Source organism: Sinocyclocheilus rhinocerous, unplaced genomic scaffold (genome assembly GCF_001515625.1).
Source record: "Sinocyclocheilus rhinocerous isolate Xijiao unplaced genomic scaffold, SAMN03320098_v1.1 scaffold3263, whole genome shotgun sequence".
NCBI classification, from domain to species: domain Eukaryota; kingdom Metazoa; phylum Chordata; class Actinopteri; order Cypriniformes; family Cyprinidae; genus Sinocyclocheilus; species Sinocyclocheilus rhinocerous.
Genome location: NW_015664010.1, coordinates 531,353 through 548,974, shown reverse-complemented (window position 1 = coordinate 548,974; position 17,622 = coordinate 531,353). Strand labels below are relative to the sequence as shown.

At 36.9% G+C, this 17,622-nt stretch overlaps 1 protein-coding gene across 5 annotated transcripts in view; it reads right to left on the bottom strand.

The window, feature by feature from the left end:
- Nucleotides 1-17,622, bottom strand: part of LOC107729149 (cleavage and polyadenylation specificity factor subunit 6-like) — a 32,791-nt gene that overhangs the window by 8,413 nt on the left and 6,756 nt on the right. For 2 of the 5 annotated variants that reach the window (XM_016539539.1, XM_016539538.1), the window contains exons 5-11: nt 17,385-17,530; nt 17,133-17,312; nt 13,128-13,366; nt 12,817-13,067; nt 9,641-9,756; nt 9,407-9,560; nt 5,440-5,629 (exon numbers count right to left, since the gene is read on the bottom strand). In XM_016539539.1, the coding sequence (XP_016395025.1) occupies nt 5,452-5,629; nt 9,407-9,560; nt 9,641-9,756; nt 12,817-13,067; nt 13,128-13,366; nt 17,133-17,312; nt 17,385-17,530 (1,264 nt within the window). In that variant the 3' untranslated portion in view covers nt 5,440-5,451. Of the gene's footprint in view, nt 1-4,427; nt 5,257-5,439; nt 5,630-9,406; nt 9,561-9,640; nt 9,757-12,816; nt 13,068-13,127; nt 13,367-17,132; nt 17,313-17,384; nt 17,531-17,622 lie in introns of those variants that run through there. The other 3 variants (XM_016539540.1, XM_016539541.1, XM_016539542.1) reach the window with 3 other exon arrangements.

Sequence of the window (17,622 nt, the reverse complement as noted above, 5' to 3'; positions counted from 1 at the left end):
GTGATAACTAAACGAATATTTAATTACTATAATACTGATTTCTCGCTAGAAATAACATCAAAAGTGCAAAAAGTTAATCAGAAATATTCATTTACACACAAACTGACCACCAAATGCAACTTTCAGATGCCATCTTTATTTTTTTAGCTCAACCGTCACAGAATGGAACGCACAGGATTGTGGGATATCAAAGACAGCGAAGGATACATCTATGCTGCCTTCAAAATTCAATCAGAAGAAGGTACCTCCGGAGACAGGAAGTAAAGCAGAATTTGGATTCGGACGTGCCTTGATGCCTTCCTGCCTTGGAACACTGCCTCCGAAGGCAGCATTTTAAAGAGTTTTCGGATGCAGCTCCAATGCTATGTGTGGTGGATCAGGGTTGGAACTAAACTCTGCAAGGCCGTGGCCCTGGTCTACACACCCCTGGTCTAAAATAACATTTAAATGTAGTTGTTTCACAAAAGCACAGAATTTGGTAAAGTACAACATTAAATGCAGTCATTAAAACTGTATTTGAGACAAGCCCCTGGAATCAGTGTATAAATACAGTGAAGAGACGACACAATCAAAGACATTGGCATGCACAACTATGAAACACTGTACTCAACACCACAACTGAAGCAAATATTTCATTTTCACTCTGATGGACTTAGTTAAACCAAAAATGAAAATTTACTGAATTTGACCTCCAAGATGGAGATGAGTTTGTTTCTTCATCAGATTTGGAGACATGTAGCATTCCATCATTTGCTCACCAATGGATGCTCTGCAGTGAATGGGTGCCGTCAGAATGAGAGTCCAAACAGCTGATAAAAACATCACAATAATCCACACCACTCCAGTCCATCAGTTAACGTCTTGCGAAATAAAAACAAATCCATCAAGACCTTTTTTCATTTCATATAAGCCCTCTATACTGTATATCAGTGGTTCTCAAACCTGTCCTGGAGTACCCCCAGCCCTGCACATTTTGTATGTCTCCCTCATCGATCACACCTGATTCAACTCATCAGCTCATTAGTGGAGACTGCAAGACCTGAAGTGGGTGTGTCAGATATATGGAGACATACAAAATGTGCAGTGCTGGGGGTACTTCATGGAGAGGTTTGAGGACCACTGCTGTATATAATATTGCTTGCTCCAGTGAAAAAGTCGTCTCATCTGGATCAGGAGAGAAATCTGCACAGATCAAGAATTGCTTACCAGTTAAAATGGTCCAAAACAGATCTAAACAAACGTGGGTTGATTTTAATGTTAGAGGACAACAGGAGATGGACTTTTTCCTCTGGAGGAAGCATTTTTATGGATTATGGACTTGTATTTTGGCCAGAAGCGATGGTTTGAAGTTAAAAATGGCTTAATGATGGACTTGTTTCTTACAAACATTCAGCTTTTGGCTTCTCAAGACATTAACTGATGGACTGGAGTGGTGTGGATCCCTTGTGATGTTTTTATCAGCTGTTTGGACTCTCATTCTGACGGCACCCATTCACTGCAGAGGATCCATTGCTGAGCAAGTGATGCCACATTTCTCCAAATCTGATGAAGAAACAACATTCTGCTACATCTTGGATGGCCTGAGGGCGAGTACATTTTTCATCATTTTCATTTTTGGGTGAACTATTCTTTTAAAATTATCATTAGCAATTAATCATGTCTGATGTCTATTATTCTTCCATGACAATGACAAACTTTATAGTACCCAAACGCACAATATCTCATCAAAACTGTAATTCATACGAGTTAACCAACTGGCAAAATATGCATTAGTAGAGTCATATGAAAATATATGGCTTATAGTCCCATTGAGAAATCAAATCAACCAAAACAAATCGATACAAATCAGCATCTGTACTGTCAACATAAGATTTGAATGAGATTTGAAATACATTTGGTAGTGTTGTATTTTTAAAGTACATTTTAGCAAAACAGCTCCTTCGGTGTTTAATAAAACAGAAAATTATAAAGTTTTGGAACAAGATGAGGATAAAGAACAATTTGAATATATTTAACATGAAAAACTGCAATAAGCTGGATCTGTAGAATAAGATGTTATGGACATATACAATTCATATTGCATAAAAATCCCTGTATGATGATTTACTGATTTGGCATTATTTTGGTTGATTGGTTTGTCTCAGTAATTGGAAAACATGTATGATCTCTTATGAGTTCAAACAAGGTTAACTCATAGTTATTGAGTTTTTGGCTTGTTGCATAAAAACAATTTCACATATAAATCAATCATATAAGCAGATGTGATCTACTTCAAATCACTCATTAATGCTCATTTTGTAGACTTCATATCTATATCTAATGAAAAACCGCATCTAAAAGGTGTAAAAACAACATTCAAATTTTACATCGTCAAAACAATCCGTCAATCATGGTTAATTACTCATGACTTATTGATCTACACATGGTAATCTGCCAAGATACATACATTTAAAAACACTATATTTTATATTGCCTTTTACTGAATTTCACTCTCAATTAAGCAATCAACCAATCATTTAAGATTCTTTAGAGCATTTAACTCGTCATTCAATTACAATTAAACTAAACTGGAACTATTAGCCTGTATTTTCTGTATTTTTATCTACAAAAGGAAAAATATTGACTTTTAATATTCACCTCAGACAAAAATTTTGTAAAGCACATAAAAGAATGTACAGTGTCCACTGTACCTCTGAGAACAAGCAATAAATCCATATTTCAAATCCAATTCCCGCCCAAAGAAAACTTTTTTTTTAGGATGCAATGATTGTCTACAATTGCTTACCATCGGTTAATGCACAATTTCTTCTGAACTAAAAATTAAGTTTGTAGGAGTTGATGAAACGATAATAAGGCAGCAAATAAGCTTGATTCTAGTGGTTCAGTGAACACTGGAGTTACAGTACACAGGGTTGGACAAATAATTAAGCAACTAATCGTTCTGCTTTTGCCCTTCTGTTAGTCACAAGAGAAATGGACATGAAATATAAAATGTACTGATTAAAATATTAGCTGGTGTCTTACTATAGCCATATTCACCGGTATCACAGCCCATTTTGGTACAAGAAATATTAGCAATTTTACTTTAACTTGACATTAACATATGGAAATTCTGAATTTGTTAAAGATATTACAGTTTGTGTTTGGAATGACAATTATTAGTACCTGTAACTATTACAAAAACACAAGTTTGTCCAATCCTGTGACAGCATCTTATAAAGCACAATACTGAACAGAGGAAAAGGGGTGTGATTAATACCACGTCAGGACCATTACTTCAGAAAAACCTACACAAATAACCTGGGAAAACAGTCATTTCTGCACAGGAACTCCTGACAGATGGGCACTACATCCAAAAATCCCAATAAATCCCATGGAACAGGGCTCTACGCATGGTACAAATGCTTTCAAATCCTTAAGTGTGCATAAAAATCTCTATTCAAAATCTCTAGCCTGATCTAAAAAAGCATACTTTAGGAGAAAGATCATGTATTAAAAGTGCAACATAATTTCTGAATTTATAACAGTGGAACAAATCAATAAAATGCAAATAATGCATTGCTGTCTTTCCCTGATTGGTGTTGCTGCAATTATAGGTTGTACAGTTGGGAATACAGAGAAAAATAAAAATAAAAAACAAAACCAACCACCTGAATAATTGGCCATTTTTTGGCTAGGAGGCCGCAGCCAGAATTACAGGTTGCCAGAATTACATTAAACAAAATTGACAATGCAGTTGTGCATTTACAATCCATTTGCTAAACCCGAGTTGCAGTTTTAGTTTAAATGTTTGGCATAATGCCTATAAATCTAGTGTATGTGAGGTCAATCACAATGCATCACACATGGTATTACAGTGTCCTCAGCATTTACATTTATGCACAAATTTAGCCTGTAGAAAACCGTCACACAGCAGAGCCATGAAGCAACAGGTTAAGACAGTGACAGTCTTTAAAATCAGACCAACAGGGTTTGAACTGAGGGTATGTGCTGCATTAATCCAAATACTGATTTTGAAAATATTTATTAAATATCTGTTGCATATTAAATCAAACTTAAATCATTACAAACACGTGTTTGGAGAGAGAGAAAAAAAAAGAAGAAAAAAAAAAAAACAGTATAAAACGCTAAAACCGTTCACGTTCCCTTTGGAAAAGCAATATAGCAGTTCTTCTCCATTCATAAAGCACTGAAGGAGATATAATAATACGAAAGGCATACATTGTTTTATTTGCCCAGTAGATTTACATTCTGACATTGCAGAGCTGTATATATTCTACATTTAAAATGGTGAAGAACTGCTACATCTGAAGCATCTAAGAGGGCGTAACATTAACAAACATGGAAAATAAATGAATAACGAATTGATGTGAACCGAGAAATGTCAAATTCAGATAAGAAATTAACTTTTAAGATGGAAAAGTTTGAGTAGCTACTAAAAACCTGCAAATGACTCTGAAATACTAGGATGTACAAAATGACCCTTCACAGTAAAAATACATTTAACTTGCTCTGACAGAGGACATTCAGAATGAGTTTTCTTAAATTATACTGTACAGATGTGCTCCAGACTAAACCGTAACACACAAAACAATCTGAATTTGCCTACACCATGACAACTCAACCTGACAGAAGACTACAGCTTCATGTTTTTAAATGCCAAAGCAGATCAATTTGACTCCATTCATTTGCTTTTCATAAATCAATGAGGAACTAAACACTAGAACAACCATTATTATGTCAACAACAAATTGGTCTACAGGAATGTCAATGCAGAATCTGAGAAACATGATTTTGCTCATTTCAATATGGGATAAAAACATTCATTTTCTCTCATCCAACTACAACCAATTTTCTACACATTTATGGTCACAGGTTGAATTTATATTTCATAACCACAACTCTAAAGACATGAAATGCATCCTGAATTTCAATTTTTGGCAAACATTTAGTAAATTAGGCAAAATATGATAAGGGAAAATTTGTTTGACCTCACATGAAGACAAAATTGGCATGGTCTAAAAACTAGCAGCAAATCTCAGTTAAACGGACAAATAAGTGCAGTAACTTGCATTTTAAAATGCAAATCGATTTTTTAAATAAAACGTTGCAATACACATAAAATCCTTTCAAAGACAAACTGGATATCAACAACACAATTGCGGAACAGTTTGTGGTTGCTGGAGCTGATATTGCACATTGAACGGCTTCAAGACCAGGTATACACGTTTTAAATATCAGAGTACTCAGATCACGCTACATACGTAAAATAAAAAGAAAAAAATAGATTAGCTGTAGAGAAAAAAATGACAGTACTTGTATAGGTTCCGGGACTCACCTTTTCTGATCACATACCTGTGATCCCGACCTCTGCAATAGCATGTACATCTGAATCCTGAAAGAAAAGGGGAGAAAAACAGAGACAAACAGGATACACACCTTCCTCTCCAACTAACGGCGATACTCCCGCTCACGTTCTCTGTCTCTCTCGCGGTCACGGTCACGATGGCGGTCTCTCTCGCGGCTGCGCTCCCTGTAATAGTCCTCGCGTCGATCTCGGCTGCGAGACTTGCGGTGACGCTTCTCACTAGAGCGACTGTGGTCCCTCTCCCTGGACCGTTCCCGTCTGCTTAAGGTTGAAAAGCATTGAAGAGAATATGAAACCACATGAAATGCATTTGCAATGCATCAAATCATTTTGCATTCGTGAAATTTTGCAATGCACCAAATATGAATTCATGAAAATGTCTGCAATACACCAAATATTTTAAATGAATGAAATTTTGCAATACATTAAATAATTTCACATGCATGAAACAATGTTTTAAAGTAACCCTTTTTTTTTTTTTTTTTTTTTGCAAAATTTGATACATAGCAAAACTGATGCATTGCAAAATTATTTGGTGCAATGGAAAATGGATATAAAAATATTAAAATTTAATGCATTGCAAAATTTCATGAACTACAAAATTATTTGATGCATTTAAATATCAAAATTCGCAACATCAATATCAGATTTAGCAATGCATGAAACAATTTAAATACATTAACATTTTTGTAATGCATCAGACTTTGCAATGCTTGAAACAATTTTGCATGCATTGTTTCAAATTGAAAGATTCAACAGAAAACACAAGTTGGGAGTGTGTATCTTATCAATCTGGATTTAATAGGATCATTAAAGGGAACATATTAGGTTCTGATACTATTGGTTAACATTTTACCAGGTTGCTGCAATGCCTATTAAATTCTTATTTGGATCCAATGCCTGATTTTTACCTGCCTGCATAGCTTTGGTTACATCAGCAGAAAAGTGATCTCTAAAGACATTTAACTTGGATGAAAGATCATGCAAACATTATGAAGCATCCTCTAAAGCAGGGGTCGGCAACATTGGCACGCAGAGGGATAATTCACTGGCATGCGAACAATAGGAAAAACTGCATACCGACATACATTTTGAGGTAATCATTCCTCATAGTCACACAGCCCGTTAGGAGCTATAAATATTATATAAAAGTGTGAGAATTAACCTGCGCTAGTCTACAGATGCGCGTGGCTCCAGCAAACCATTAGCGTGACCGCTGCGCATGCAAGGGTGCTTCAGAGCAATGCTGAGCTGTGCTTTCACATAGTTAAAGTCTGTTTAGCTTCAGTTAGGCCATGCGATTGAGAACATGACAGCTTACAGTTTATTCTGCATTTGTTGCTCTTGGCAATAAATTAATTCGCGCAATAAATGCTGGTTATATTTGAGTTGGTTTACAAGGTTCTTAACATTCCACACACGAATCACAATGATGGTGTTGTGTGATCAACATTCACACACACATACAGTGGTGTTCAGCAGGGTCACACTGTAAATCTGTTATTCAAAGTCTAATTTAAACTTTAAAATAAACAAACTTTTTGGATTTTGAAAAGTTTAAAAACAGGGTTTCTGCAGGATTTTTAAGCTCAAATTTAAGACTTTAAGACCTTTTTAAGACCTGCACAAATAAAATTAATACCATATGAACTAGGGCTGGGCGATAAAATATATATCTTTAAAAATATCGCGATATCCGATAATATCGTCTACCTAAGCCCCACCTCCACCACGCCTTGCCCCCGCCAAAACAACATTGCCGACATGCACCATAAACACACACCATGTTCAGTTTGGTCTTAATTATTGCCACAAAGTTTGGTTTTACTTTTCTTAGTTTGTGCTTAAACTAACAGAAAACATTCATATGTTATTTTGGTGTTGCTAATAATTTTCACTCTGTTCTTATCAAATTTGTGTTTGAAATGAATTTCGTTTTGTGAGGAGAACTGTTGAGGAAAAATAATAATACCCAATTTTAAGTTCATCATGGTGAAGTTGGACATTCTGGCGGTGATTGTAAGAATGATAAATGCATGTTGATGTCATATAATAATGTCTTGAATAAAATATGCCTATTTTCCGATGTTTCTCTTTCTTTTTGGCATTATATCGCCTGTGTAGACATTTCATGATGGTAAGTTTAATTTTCTTATTTATAACAATTGCTGCGTTGTTTTTAAACTTGTAGTCAAGCTATAACATATTTGATATTTATCATGTATTACTAAAATCATGCAGGGATTAAAAATGAATTCTGAGCAAAAACATTACGTTTTTTCTTTCCTTTCTGGTAGCCTACTAGTTCGGAAGTCTCTTTTGGCCCGTTTTTAACTAAATAAAAATAACTGCTTTATTTATTTAGAAGCAGGGTAATTTAAATTTCATTTTTGTATTGTAATTTTTATTTTATTAATCAAAATACAACACCCACAATATAATATTCAGTGTTGGGCTGCCGAAACTCCGATCGCATGCATGTTGAGGGGCGAGCTTAGAAGCCTACTAATGTCTTCATCCGTTTGCAACAAAACTTTATCGTTTTGTTGCAAATGAATTAAGAATTTTTAGTGCTATATCTCAGCTTAATTAATCATAATTATATTGTATTCACGGTAGGGCTGTGCGATTAATTGAAATCGCGATTTGAGACGTTGCGATTTCCTAATCGCAAAGCCTGCGATGTGGACGCGATATTACTCTGTTCCAGAGCATATGCATGACTGCCAGCCTTGAGTTGCAATCTTACTTGCCCTGGGCAAGAGTGAGCGTACCTCCATTCTCCCCAATCAGCACTGCTCTAGCCAACTGCATAAACACCCACCACTTAAAAAAAAAAAAACCGCGGGACGGGAGAGAGACGGAGTGGGATTATGGCATCTACTGGGTCAGATCGATAGTTAGGCAAATTAAAACTAAAGAAAACCGTATGCAACTTAAGCTTCGAAATGACAGACAACGAACAAAAACAAATTTAATGGATTTCAGGGTTATAATGGGAATTGTATTGGTTTTAATGTAACCTATAATGTGGTGTCTATTTGATGGATTCTATTGGTGGATGTAATCTGGCAGATGGCAACCAATAGAACAACAGTAATTCCTATTGGAATAATGCCCAAAACAAAAAGGAATTTTGTAATGGTTTAATGGAAACTATAAGAATTTCTGTGATGGTTTCTATTGTTTTTTTCAGCAGGGTAATGATACCCATACTGTGCTGCACATTATTGACAATACTGAGCTGAAGCTTGACTTTGCAAATTTAAAATCACAGGTTTAAAAAATCTGTAAAAATTACACGGAAATGTGTGCTGAAGGAATTTGCGTATTTTAATTATACCCGTCATATTTTCTGTTTAACTTTTATTAAAATGCAGATCAAAATAAGAATAGGCTAATTTATATTGGAACGCATCTCCAAAATAATCGCATACACAGATGCACGTTGCCATTACAGTAGTCAGCGCCGAACAACAGGCAAATAAAATATAAACTGAGGTTACAAAAGTGATTCAGTCAAGATCAGTGAGGGATTTTCTTTTCTTTTGTTCTTTGATTAACATTAATGACTGGCGGCAGCGGCTGCTGTCAGTTCACGGATCCAATACATCCTTGTTTTCTTTCTCAACTCTTTTCGTTCACTTAAGACATAACCAATTGTATTTATGGGATATTTTGATATAATTCTATTTGTATGTCCATTCGAATGTGTAAGAATGCGAGAAAGAGAGCTCAGTCCAGTGTATTATAATAAAATCATTTAAAACAACTAGCCTATAGGGTCCTAGAAATGCGGTCCTGAATAAAACATGATATTTTTTAAATATTTTTTTTCCTGAACTTTTAAAAAATATTATGTACTGTATAAAGCATGTATTTACAAATATAAAAAAAAAGGGGGGGGGGGTCTTATTGGCACAGTGGTTATCCAGAAAAACGAAAAAAAAGAAAAGGGAAAAAAAAAAGGCACTTTATGCCCAAAAGGTTGCAGATCCCCGCTGAAACAAAAATAGTGTAGATCCACAAGATCTTTACCTTGATGCAGAGCCATAGGATTTGGACTCGATTCCATGCAAGCAGTCCTGCAGTGAGCTGATGAGAACTTTACAGCGGTCATCAGCAGAAACCTTCGACTGCTTGATCAGAGAGATGGCCGTCACCAGAGTCTCTATAGCACTGCCGTAATCAGCTGCAAAAACAGAGCATTTCATTACCACCTGACAAACCAAACTAAACATTCATGCTGCGTGTGTATAAGTGTTTTCGCACCTGCACTTGCGTCTGACACAGCCCTTGAGATAGCACTGCTGGAGATCGCTCTGTTACGATTCATGATCTCCTCAAACTCAGCTTCGCTCAGAGGAGTGCGAGACGAATCCATGTCCCTACAAGAGGAAAAGCAGATGCATTGAAACAAAGCATAAATCAGAATAAAACACTAACACATCAGGGTCCAATTTCACACAGAGAGCAGCAGTGCCGTTAGTGCTGAATCACAAAGCATGTTAAAACTAGTGATACACTGAAATTTTGGTAACCAAACACATTTGTATGAAACCACGGTTATTATAGTTAACTAAGATTGAACCTAAAACCTTTAAAAACATTGTTTCATTAAATAAAATAAACGTTAACTGAAAAAAAAATCCTTTATTTCATCTAGTCGCCAAAGCACCATTTCTCATTTTAGTTTAGTTTACCTTGAAGTACTAAACCTAAAAATAAACTATAGACAATTAACTAACTATAGAAAAAAAAAAAATTACAAAAAAAATTAAATTACAAAAAATTCAACTGAAAAATATAAGTTTCTCAATGATACGAAAATAAACTAATTTATAAAAAATAGACATTACTAGATTACAAAAAATTAAAATGAACCGAAAATAAAAATATTTTAAATTATAATAGTATCCTAATTTTATAAAAAAAAAATTATAAAAAGCTACAGTTTATATATATATATATATAAATATAAATGATATAAAAACTGAAACTAAAACTACAGTATCTCTACTGAAGAACTTTACAAGAAACCCTGAATAGCAAAAATAATTTAATTGCACAAATTTTTGGTTTAATTTTTTGGCTAAATGAAAACCTCAATTTCTGTTTCAATAAATTCATTTTGGAGCATCACTAGTAACAAAAATAACAATAAAAAAATAAAATCACTGCAGAAACGGCACACACTCGATGCATTCAGAACACACTCAAGCCTGAGCGAAGGTCCTGTTTCAGGATCCTGGTCTCAGCGGACGGTTACTTCACTAACCCTTGATCACTTGTATTGTGCAAGTGCTGGCCAGAGTTTTTCACATCAACCAACCCCTCGTTTATCCAGGGCTCAAAGCCACATACTACAGGGGGTCTGAAGTTACTGAAGAAAGGCCAGAGAGGAGATTCAGGGTCAGTTGGAGGCCAAACGCGTCACCAATAACCTCCACTCCTGGAGTTAATAGTAAATACCAAATCGCAAAGGCTAAGATTTAATTAAATATGTGCTGCATGTTTCACAGCAAAAAAAAAAAGTTTAATATGATTTTATGATAAAATTACAATAGTTACTTTTTGTAATAATCAAATAATACAGTATTGTTAAAGTTAATATGTGCTGCATGTTTAATTCAGAGTAAGAATAGCAAAAATAAATAAATGTAACCACTTGAAATGACAATAGTTATTAATATTTGTCATAATCACAATAATAATTCTCATCATTAGTCCATTAATGTGCTGCATGTTTCCAAAAACAATAAATCAATATAAAAATGTATTTCTTAGTTTCTGCATGTTCTAATGAGTGATATTGTTTAAAATCATGAAACAGGTTTGTGTTGCCTGACTTTGATGACCCGTATCTTCAGCACAGTTTGCAGTGAAGGCTGCAGTATTAATATTATTATATTTTTTTGTCTGGCAGTGTTGCATTTAACCTTCCACCATTGCTGTCTCTCATCGTATCGCTGATTGGCCTCTGCTCTGCCTGTGCGTGTTCATGTGTTTTGGAGGCGCCGTGGCTTTTTGCAGAGTGATTATGCAGGGAAGGTGGGATCTTGCTTTCAAAGCTAGCTTGCTATTGCTAGCCTTTCCAAAATCGCCTACCCAACCTTTAAGTGCAGGAAGGGAAAGAACCTCCACAGTTTTGTGCCGCGCACACATCTAAAGCGTGAGCACAGAGAAACACGGTTTCAGTGCACTTCCCGGCTGTTCTCGAACCGTTCCGTGCATTTCTGCTGCGGATAAGCTATTTCCAGGCTTTCACATCTTGCGACCAATACGCACAAAATTACATCATTATATCCCTGTACAGTCACAGCCGTTTTTTGTCTCAAGCGAACATAAACAGATGAGAAAGACCGCGCACACATCTAAAGCGTGAGCACAGAGAAACACGGTTTCAGTGCACTTCCCGGCTGTTCTCGAACCGTTCCGTTCATTTCTGCTGCGGATAAGCTATTTCCAGGCTTTCACATCTTGCGACCAATACGCACAAAATTACATCATTATATCCCTGTACACAGCCACAGCCGTTTTTTGTCTCAAGCGAACATAAACAGATGAGAAAGAAAGCGCCTGTGTAACAGTATTTTTAGATCCGCATGTGTTCGGTGATAAAGACACAGCAGCCTAATACACGTCTGCGGATTTTCATTAATGTTAATCAAAGAACAAAATAAAATCATTCACTGATCTTGATTGAATATCTTTTGCAACTTTAATGAGGATTAATCTATAGTTTATTTATGAAAACTATGCAGTGTTTTTAACCTTTTGATTTCAATTTCTGTACCTGAAATTTGTTCAGTTGTATTTTTTATGCTATTGCTAATTGATTTGTTTTTATTTTATTACTGACTTTTTTATATCGTCTTTACAATTTAATGTTTGAAATTTATATTAGTCTATTTGTTTTCACTGTGGTATTTTTGTTAAAACCATAGGCAAAAGTTCCTCTTGTAGGCCAAAGTGTGCTGTAGGCTGATGATTTTTGCTCATGTTATTCAGCTGCAACAGAACGCTTTGTAAAAAGACAGAATCTAAATGTTTGACTTATTTCTTTTTATCTTATTGGAATCGATAAGAATCTGAATCGATAAAATTCAAATGATACCCAACCCTAGTTATAAGTAATTTACTTCAAATAAAAAAAAATATATATATATATCTTTTTTTTAATAATTTTATTTAGTAATAATTACTACAATAGTATTATTTTTACAGTTATACTGAAACCTGAAGCTTGTACTTGACAAAAAATAAAAATAAAACATTTAATTTTAAATGCGCTACTGCAATTTTTATTAGGAAAAGAAGAAAAAAAACGCAATTAGTTTTGAAATCGTGCATCCGTATATAATCCAAGCATTTCGTTTTCACTGGTGTGGCCTGAGAACTCGTTACGGGTGAGATTTACTGTACAGTGAAGGTGAGGTGTTTCTTACCTGCCGCCAGGGCCATAGTCTCTGTCATATGGAGGAGGGCGGCCGTACATGTCACCCGGGGGTGGGCCCCTGCTGTCGGACGATGGCATGTTGTTGTTTCCAGGCGGTGGGAAGAAGGCCGGGTTGACATGAGGGGCCGTGGGTGGACCTCCAGGCGGGGGTCCCTGCATGTGAGGTGGAGGCACGAGGCCAAGCGGGGGTCCTAAGGGCCCAGGTGGACGGGGAGGGAAGGGTCCCGGAGGGGGCAGTCCCTGCTGAAGTGGAGGGGGGGCGGGGGCGCGGGGAGGGAAGGGTCCCGGAGGGGGCAGTCCCTGCTGAAGTGGAGGGGGGCCTGGGGGAGGCCCGTATCCAGGTGGGGGCGGGCCAGGAGGCATCGGTCCCATAGGAGGCTGACCAAACTGACCAGGAAACATGACGGGTGGAGGAAGACGGTCTCCTCTGTTAGGAGGACCTCCAAGGGGCGGCAGCAGACCTTGTCCAGGTAGAGGGGGGCCAGGGGGTCCTGGAGGCCCAGGTGGGCCTGTGGGAGGACGCGGGGGGCCTTGCATACCTGCAAAGGGAGGGTTTGAAAAATTAACTATTTACTTTGATCAAAGACAGCAGTAGGAAAGTAGTGCGAGTATTCCAAAAATGTTGTCAGACAAACCCCTTTGACCTAAAATAATTAGAAGTCCCCATGAGATTTTAAGTTAATATTTCAATGATTTAAAAACAATTATTTGCATGCTCACAGTTATCTGTTATTGAATGTTTACATGACATAGTAACATAGCCAAAACCACCGCATATAGCCGCTCTTTAGTGTAGATGTTGATTTTATCAGACAAAAGGCGCATTTCCATTACCCTTCAAATTGCGCAAATTGAAAATAAGCCTAATGGAAACGCGTCAATTTCGCAAAAACGCCCATATATCGCAAAAAAGTTTTTACGCTCGCATGGTGGTTTTTCAGGCAATGCGAAAAAGGAATAATTCGCAAAACTGCAATGGAAACTTTTTTTCGCATTTACAGGTCACATGGCGTATGTAAAAAGTCATATGATCATTCTTCAATGTACTATAACCTCCAAGAAACACTTCATAAGTGGCCGCGCTCCAGTATAAAGGGGCTTTCCCTACCATTAATGCTTAGACAATTTACACTGCACACGTCTGCGGTGCAGTGTGGCTCTGATACGGTAATTGCAATGACAGGCCAATCATAGTGTACGTTTTCTCTTGTATCTCTCTCTCTTTACAGATTGGTGTCGTTTTTGGACAGTGTCACTTAGAAAGATGAGTGAACCATTAGAGCTCATCATTCTGTAAATCCGAATTCACCGAAAATCATTTTACAAAGAAACAGCTTCACAGAACTATAAATACTATGCTTCTTTGTTCACTTATATGTGAGGGGGAAATGTTCAGCCCTTAATTTTATATAATGTCAAAACAATTTACACGTTTTTTTTTTATCCCAATGAGCTTTATGTGTTGCAATTTATCACAATCCTTCCACGTTCAGGATGAACGTGTGTTAAAGAGCACTGTTCAACCCCCATATATTTTTTTTCTGAGGAGTTTCCTCACAAGAACTGTGGAAAGCAGCCAACTTGGGAGGAAATGAGCATCACACATTTCACCAGTGCGATAATGATTCGCTTGATTGTGTTGGGTGAGTCAGATTTCGCTTTCTTTATTTTACCCGTTATTTTTACTCAATGTTTACTTAGGCCTAATTATAAAGGGTGTAAAAGGCCCCTAGATATTTGTTATAATTTAAAAAACAAGAACGGCAACAGTATAAATCAGCCTGTTCACGCAAACTCCAGTAACGACAGATGTAGCTATAGCCTATTACCTTATCTGTAGTTGTCTACCCAGTAACCAAACAAGCTAAGCGTACGTCAGAAGCTTTGTGCTGTTTATTTTTTTCCGCAGCAGTGTGTTTTTACCTGTGATGTCTGTTTTTAGCGTTGACCCTTAATATAGTAGTTGGCAGCGATGAACTCACCTTCGTCACCGCAAGTTGCAGAGAGGACATAGCTTTGCACTGTACTTTCCATAAAAACTGTCAGAACTACACCTCTGTTACGTGGTACAAGGTGAGCCATATGTCCATCTGTCAAATCTCATATGACCACTGCTAGAAACCATATTCTGTTTGTCATGTTTAGCCTACGTCATGCTTACTTTCTCAAACATTTTGTGATGTGGATATGTTCAGGTGTCTTATAAGTTTATGGTTTAGCCTATACAGGAAATTAACACAGAATGCGTTTTACGTTTAAAACGCGAGAAAAAAGAAAGAAAAGAAAAGAAAAACACTTGTTTTTAGAACGCATCGTGTATGCAAAAGACGAGACGCACACGAGTGTCTGGCGCACGTTTACATAAAAAAAACAAAACAATGGAAAAGCAGCGCAGTGGAATCCAAAATGCGTTCTGTGAACGGTCTTTAATGTCTGTGGCTTTAAGCAGAAAACATGTTGAGACGCATTCATTTCCTTTACACCCATTCCTCTTAATTCTTCATTCAGAGCCAGTTTTATCTGTACATTCAGACCATTAGGCGCGTTTCCATTACCCTTCAAATTGCGCAAATTGAAATTGCGAATTGAAAATTCGCCTAATGGAAACGTGTCAATTTCACAAAAACTCCTATATATCGCAAAAAAGTTTTTACGCTCGCATGAGGTGGTTTTTCAGGCAATGCGAAAAAGGAATAATTCGCAAAACTGCAATGGAAACGGCTTTTTCGCATTTACAGGTCACATGGCGTATGTAAAAAGTCATATGATCATTCTTCAATGTACTATAACCTCCAAGAAACACTTCATAAGTGGCCGCGCTCCAGTATAAAGGGGCTTTCCCTACCATTAATGCTTAAACAATTTACACTGCACACGTCTGCGGTGCAGTGTGGCTCTGATACGGTCACTGAAGCTGATTGCAGCCACTCAGTGCTTGTTTATGTTTTTATACAGTCTACGGTTTATTCCAGCCGCGCCACACACGTTTCTGAAGCGGCTCTCTTTGCTGCTTCTGTAAAGATACACGCATAAGCCTCCTTTGAATAAATATAGCCAAAATCCGTTGCCATGACTTATCGCGAGAGGCAAAAGGTTACGTTTTAGTCGCATAACATTGGTTAATAGAAACGCCGTCATTTCGCAATACTTTTTTATCGACATTTAGAAAATATCGCCAAAGTTTTGCGCAAATCTGTTATGGAAACGCGCCTAATGTTGCAATTATAAATCAGGACTTAAGGAGTATAGTGAAAGTGACTCCTGGTTAACGTAGCTTTAAAGGGTCATGTTTAGTCACTATTTATACTTGTTTTATGTATGACAACAGAAACAGAAAATATGTAAAGGGGAACAGCTTTATTGGGCATTCAGTTGTATTACAGTATGTGACAGTTCAGAGAGTAGAACAGATCTGAAGTGCCAAAACATGTCTGAATGCAAACACGACGCAATAACATCATAAATATGATAAATTATTATGTGACGTTACCTGCTGCCACAAGTATTACAAGATCCTGTGGGAAACACTGCTTAAATTAAAAATAATAAATATTAACTTATTTTTTTTTAGTATGCGCTTTATTTTAATTTATTATTTTATCATTTAGAATTTTAGTAAGTGCTTTATTTTGATTGTTTTTATTTAAATTTACTGTATTTTTACTGTATTTACTAAATCTCAGTTTAGGGCCTCAGAAAATGGGTCAAAATGCCACCAGCTGTTGTGTAAATCAAGGTTATTATAGTTTTTCATTTTTAAATTCGTTTTATTTTTATATCGTTTTCAAATTTGCTATAAAATTCAGTTTAGTTTTTATTAGTTTCATTAATATTTTTGTTAGTTTTAGTTTAGGTGCAGGCTTTAAACTATCTGCTTTGCGTCTCTCAGATAACCCCATGTGCGTGATGCGCCATTACAGGTAGGCTATTTCCCTTAACCTCCACACAGCTTGTATATTTTTCTGCCAAGGGGTGAGAACGTAATGATTACGAAAACGATTACTTATTTTTGATCATTATTATTTTATTTCAGTTTTTCAATAACTGTTCTTAGTTTAGTTTCGGATCAATTTCTTATTGGTATCAGTCTATAGTATTCTTAAATAATCTCGGATTGATTGAAATGAAATTTAAATATGAATTATATAAACCGAACAAACAACAGACACATTTAATAAGGTAGTTATAAAAATTGACCATACAAAAGGTAAAACATTACCCCTGGTAAATCACTTTCAGGGGGCAAATATTGCCCCTTTACGGAAAAGTTAATTTCTGCCCTTGCTGTGATATAAAGACTCGTACCTGAGAAGTGTGGTGGAGGTCCACCAGGTCCAGGAAAGCGGTCTCCTCCCGGGCCAGGTGGGGTGGGAAAGCGCCCTCGATTCTTGCCAAGAGGGAAGCCACTGCGAGATCCTATGCCTGGAGGCCCGGCCTTCCCCTCTCCCGACATCTGCCCGGACTGTGTGCCTGGGTGGACAAAAACTAACCGTAAAAAAAAAAAGTTCACTAAACTGTTCAGTCAATAGATTTGCTTTCTGTGAATTGCGGTCTCACTTTTTCGCGACTGCATCTCAAACTGGCTGAGCGACTGTTTGTTGCAAGGGGTGACAATCGGGTTTTGTCCGTGCAGCTCCCGTTTGGACAGCAGATCCATCAGCTTCCTGGATGAGGAGTCTGAACCCACGCAGACCAGAGCAAACCTGTTGAGCAAAGAGAGCATGAGAAGTCATGTTTGATGCCGATCTCTATAAAACCATGTAGCTGAGGGCCAAAGAAGAGCTGGTCTGTACAT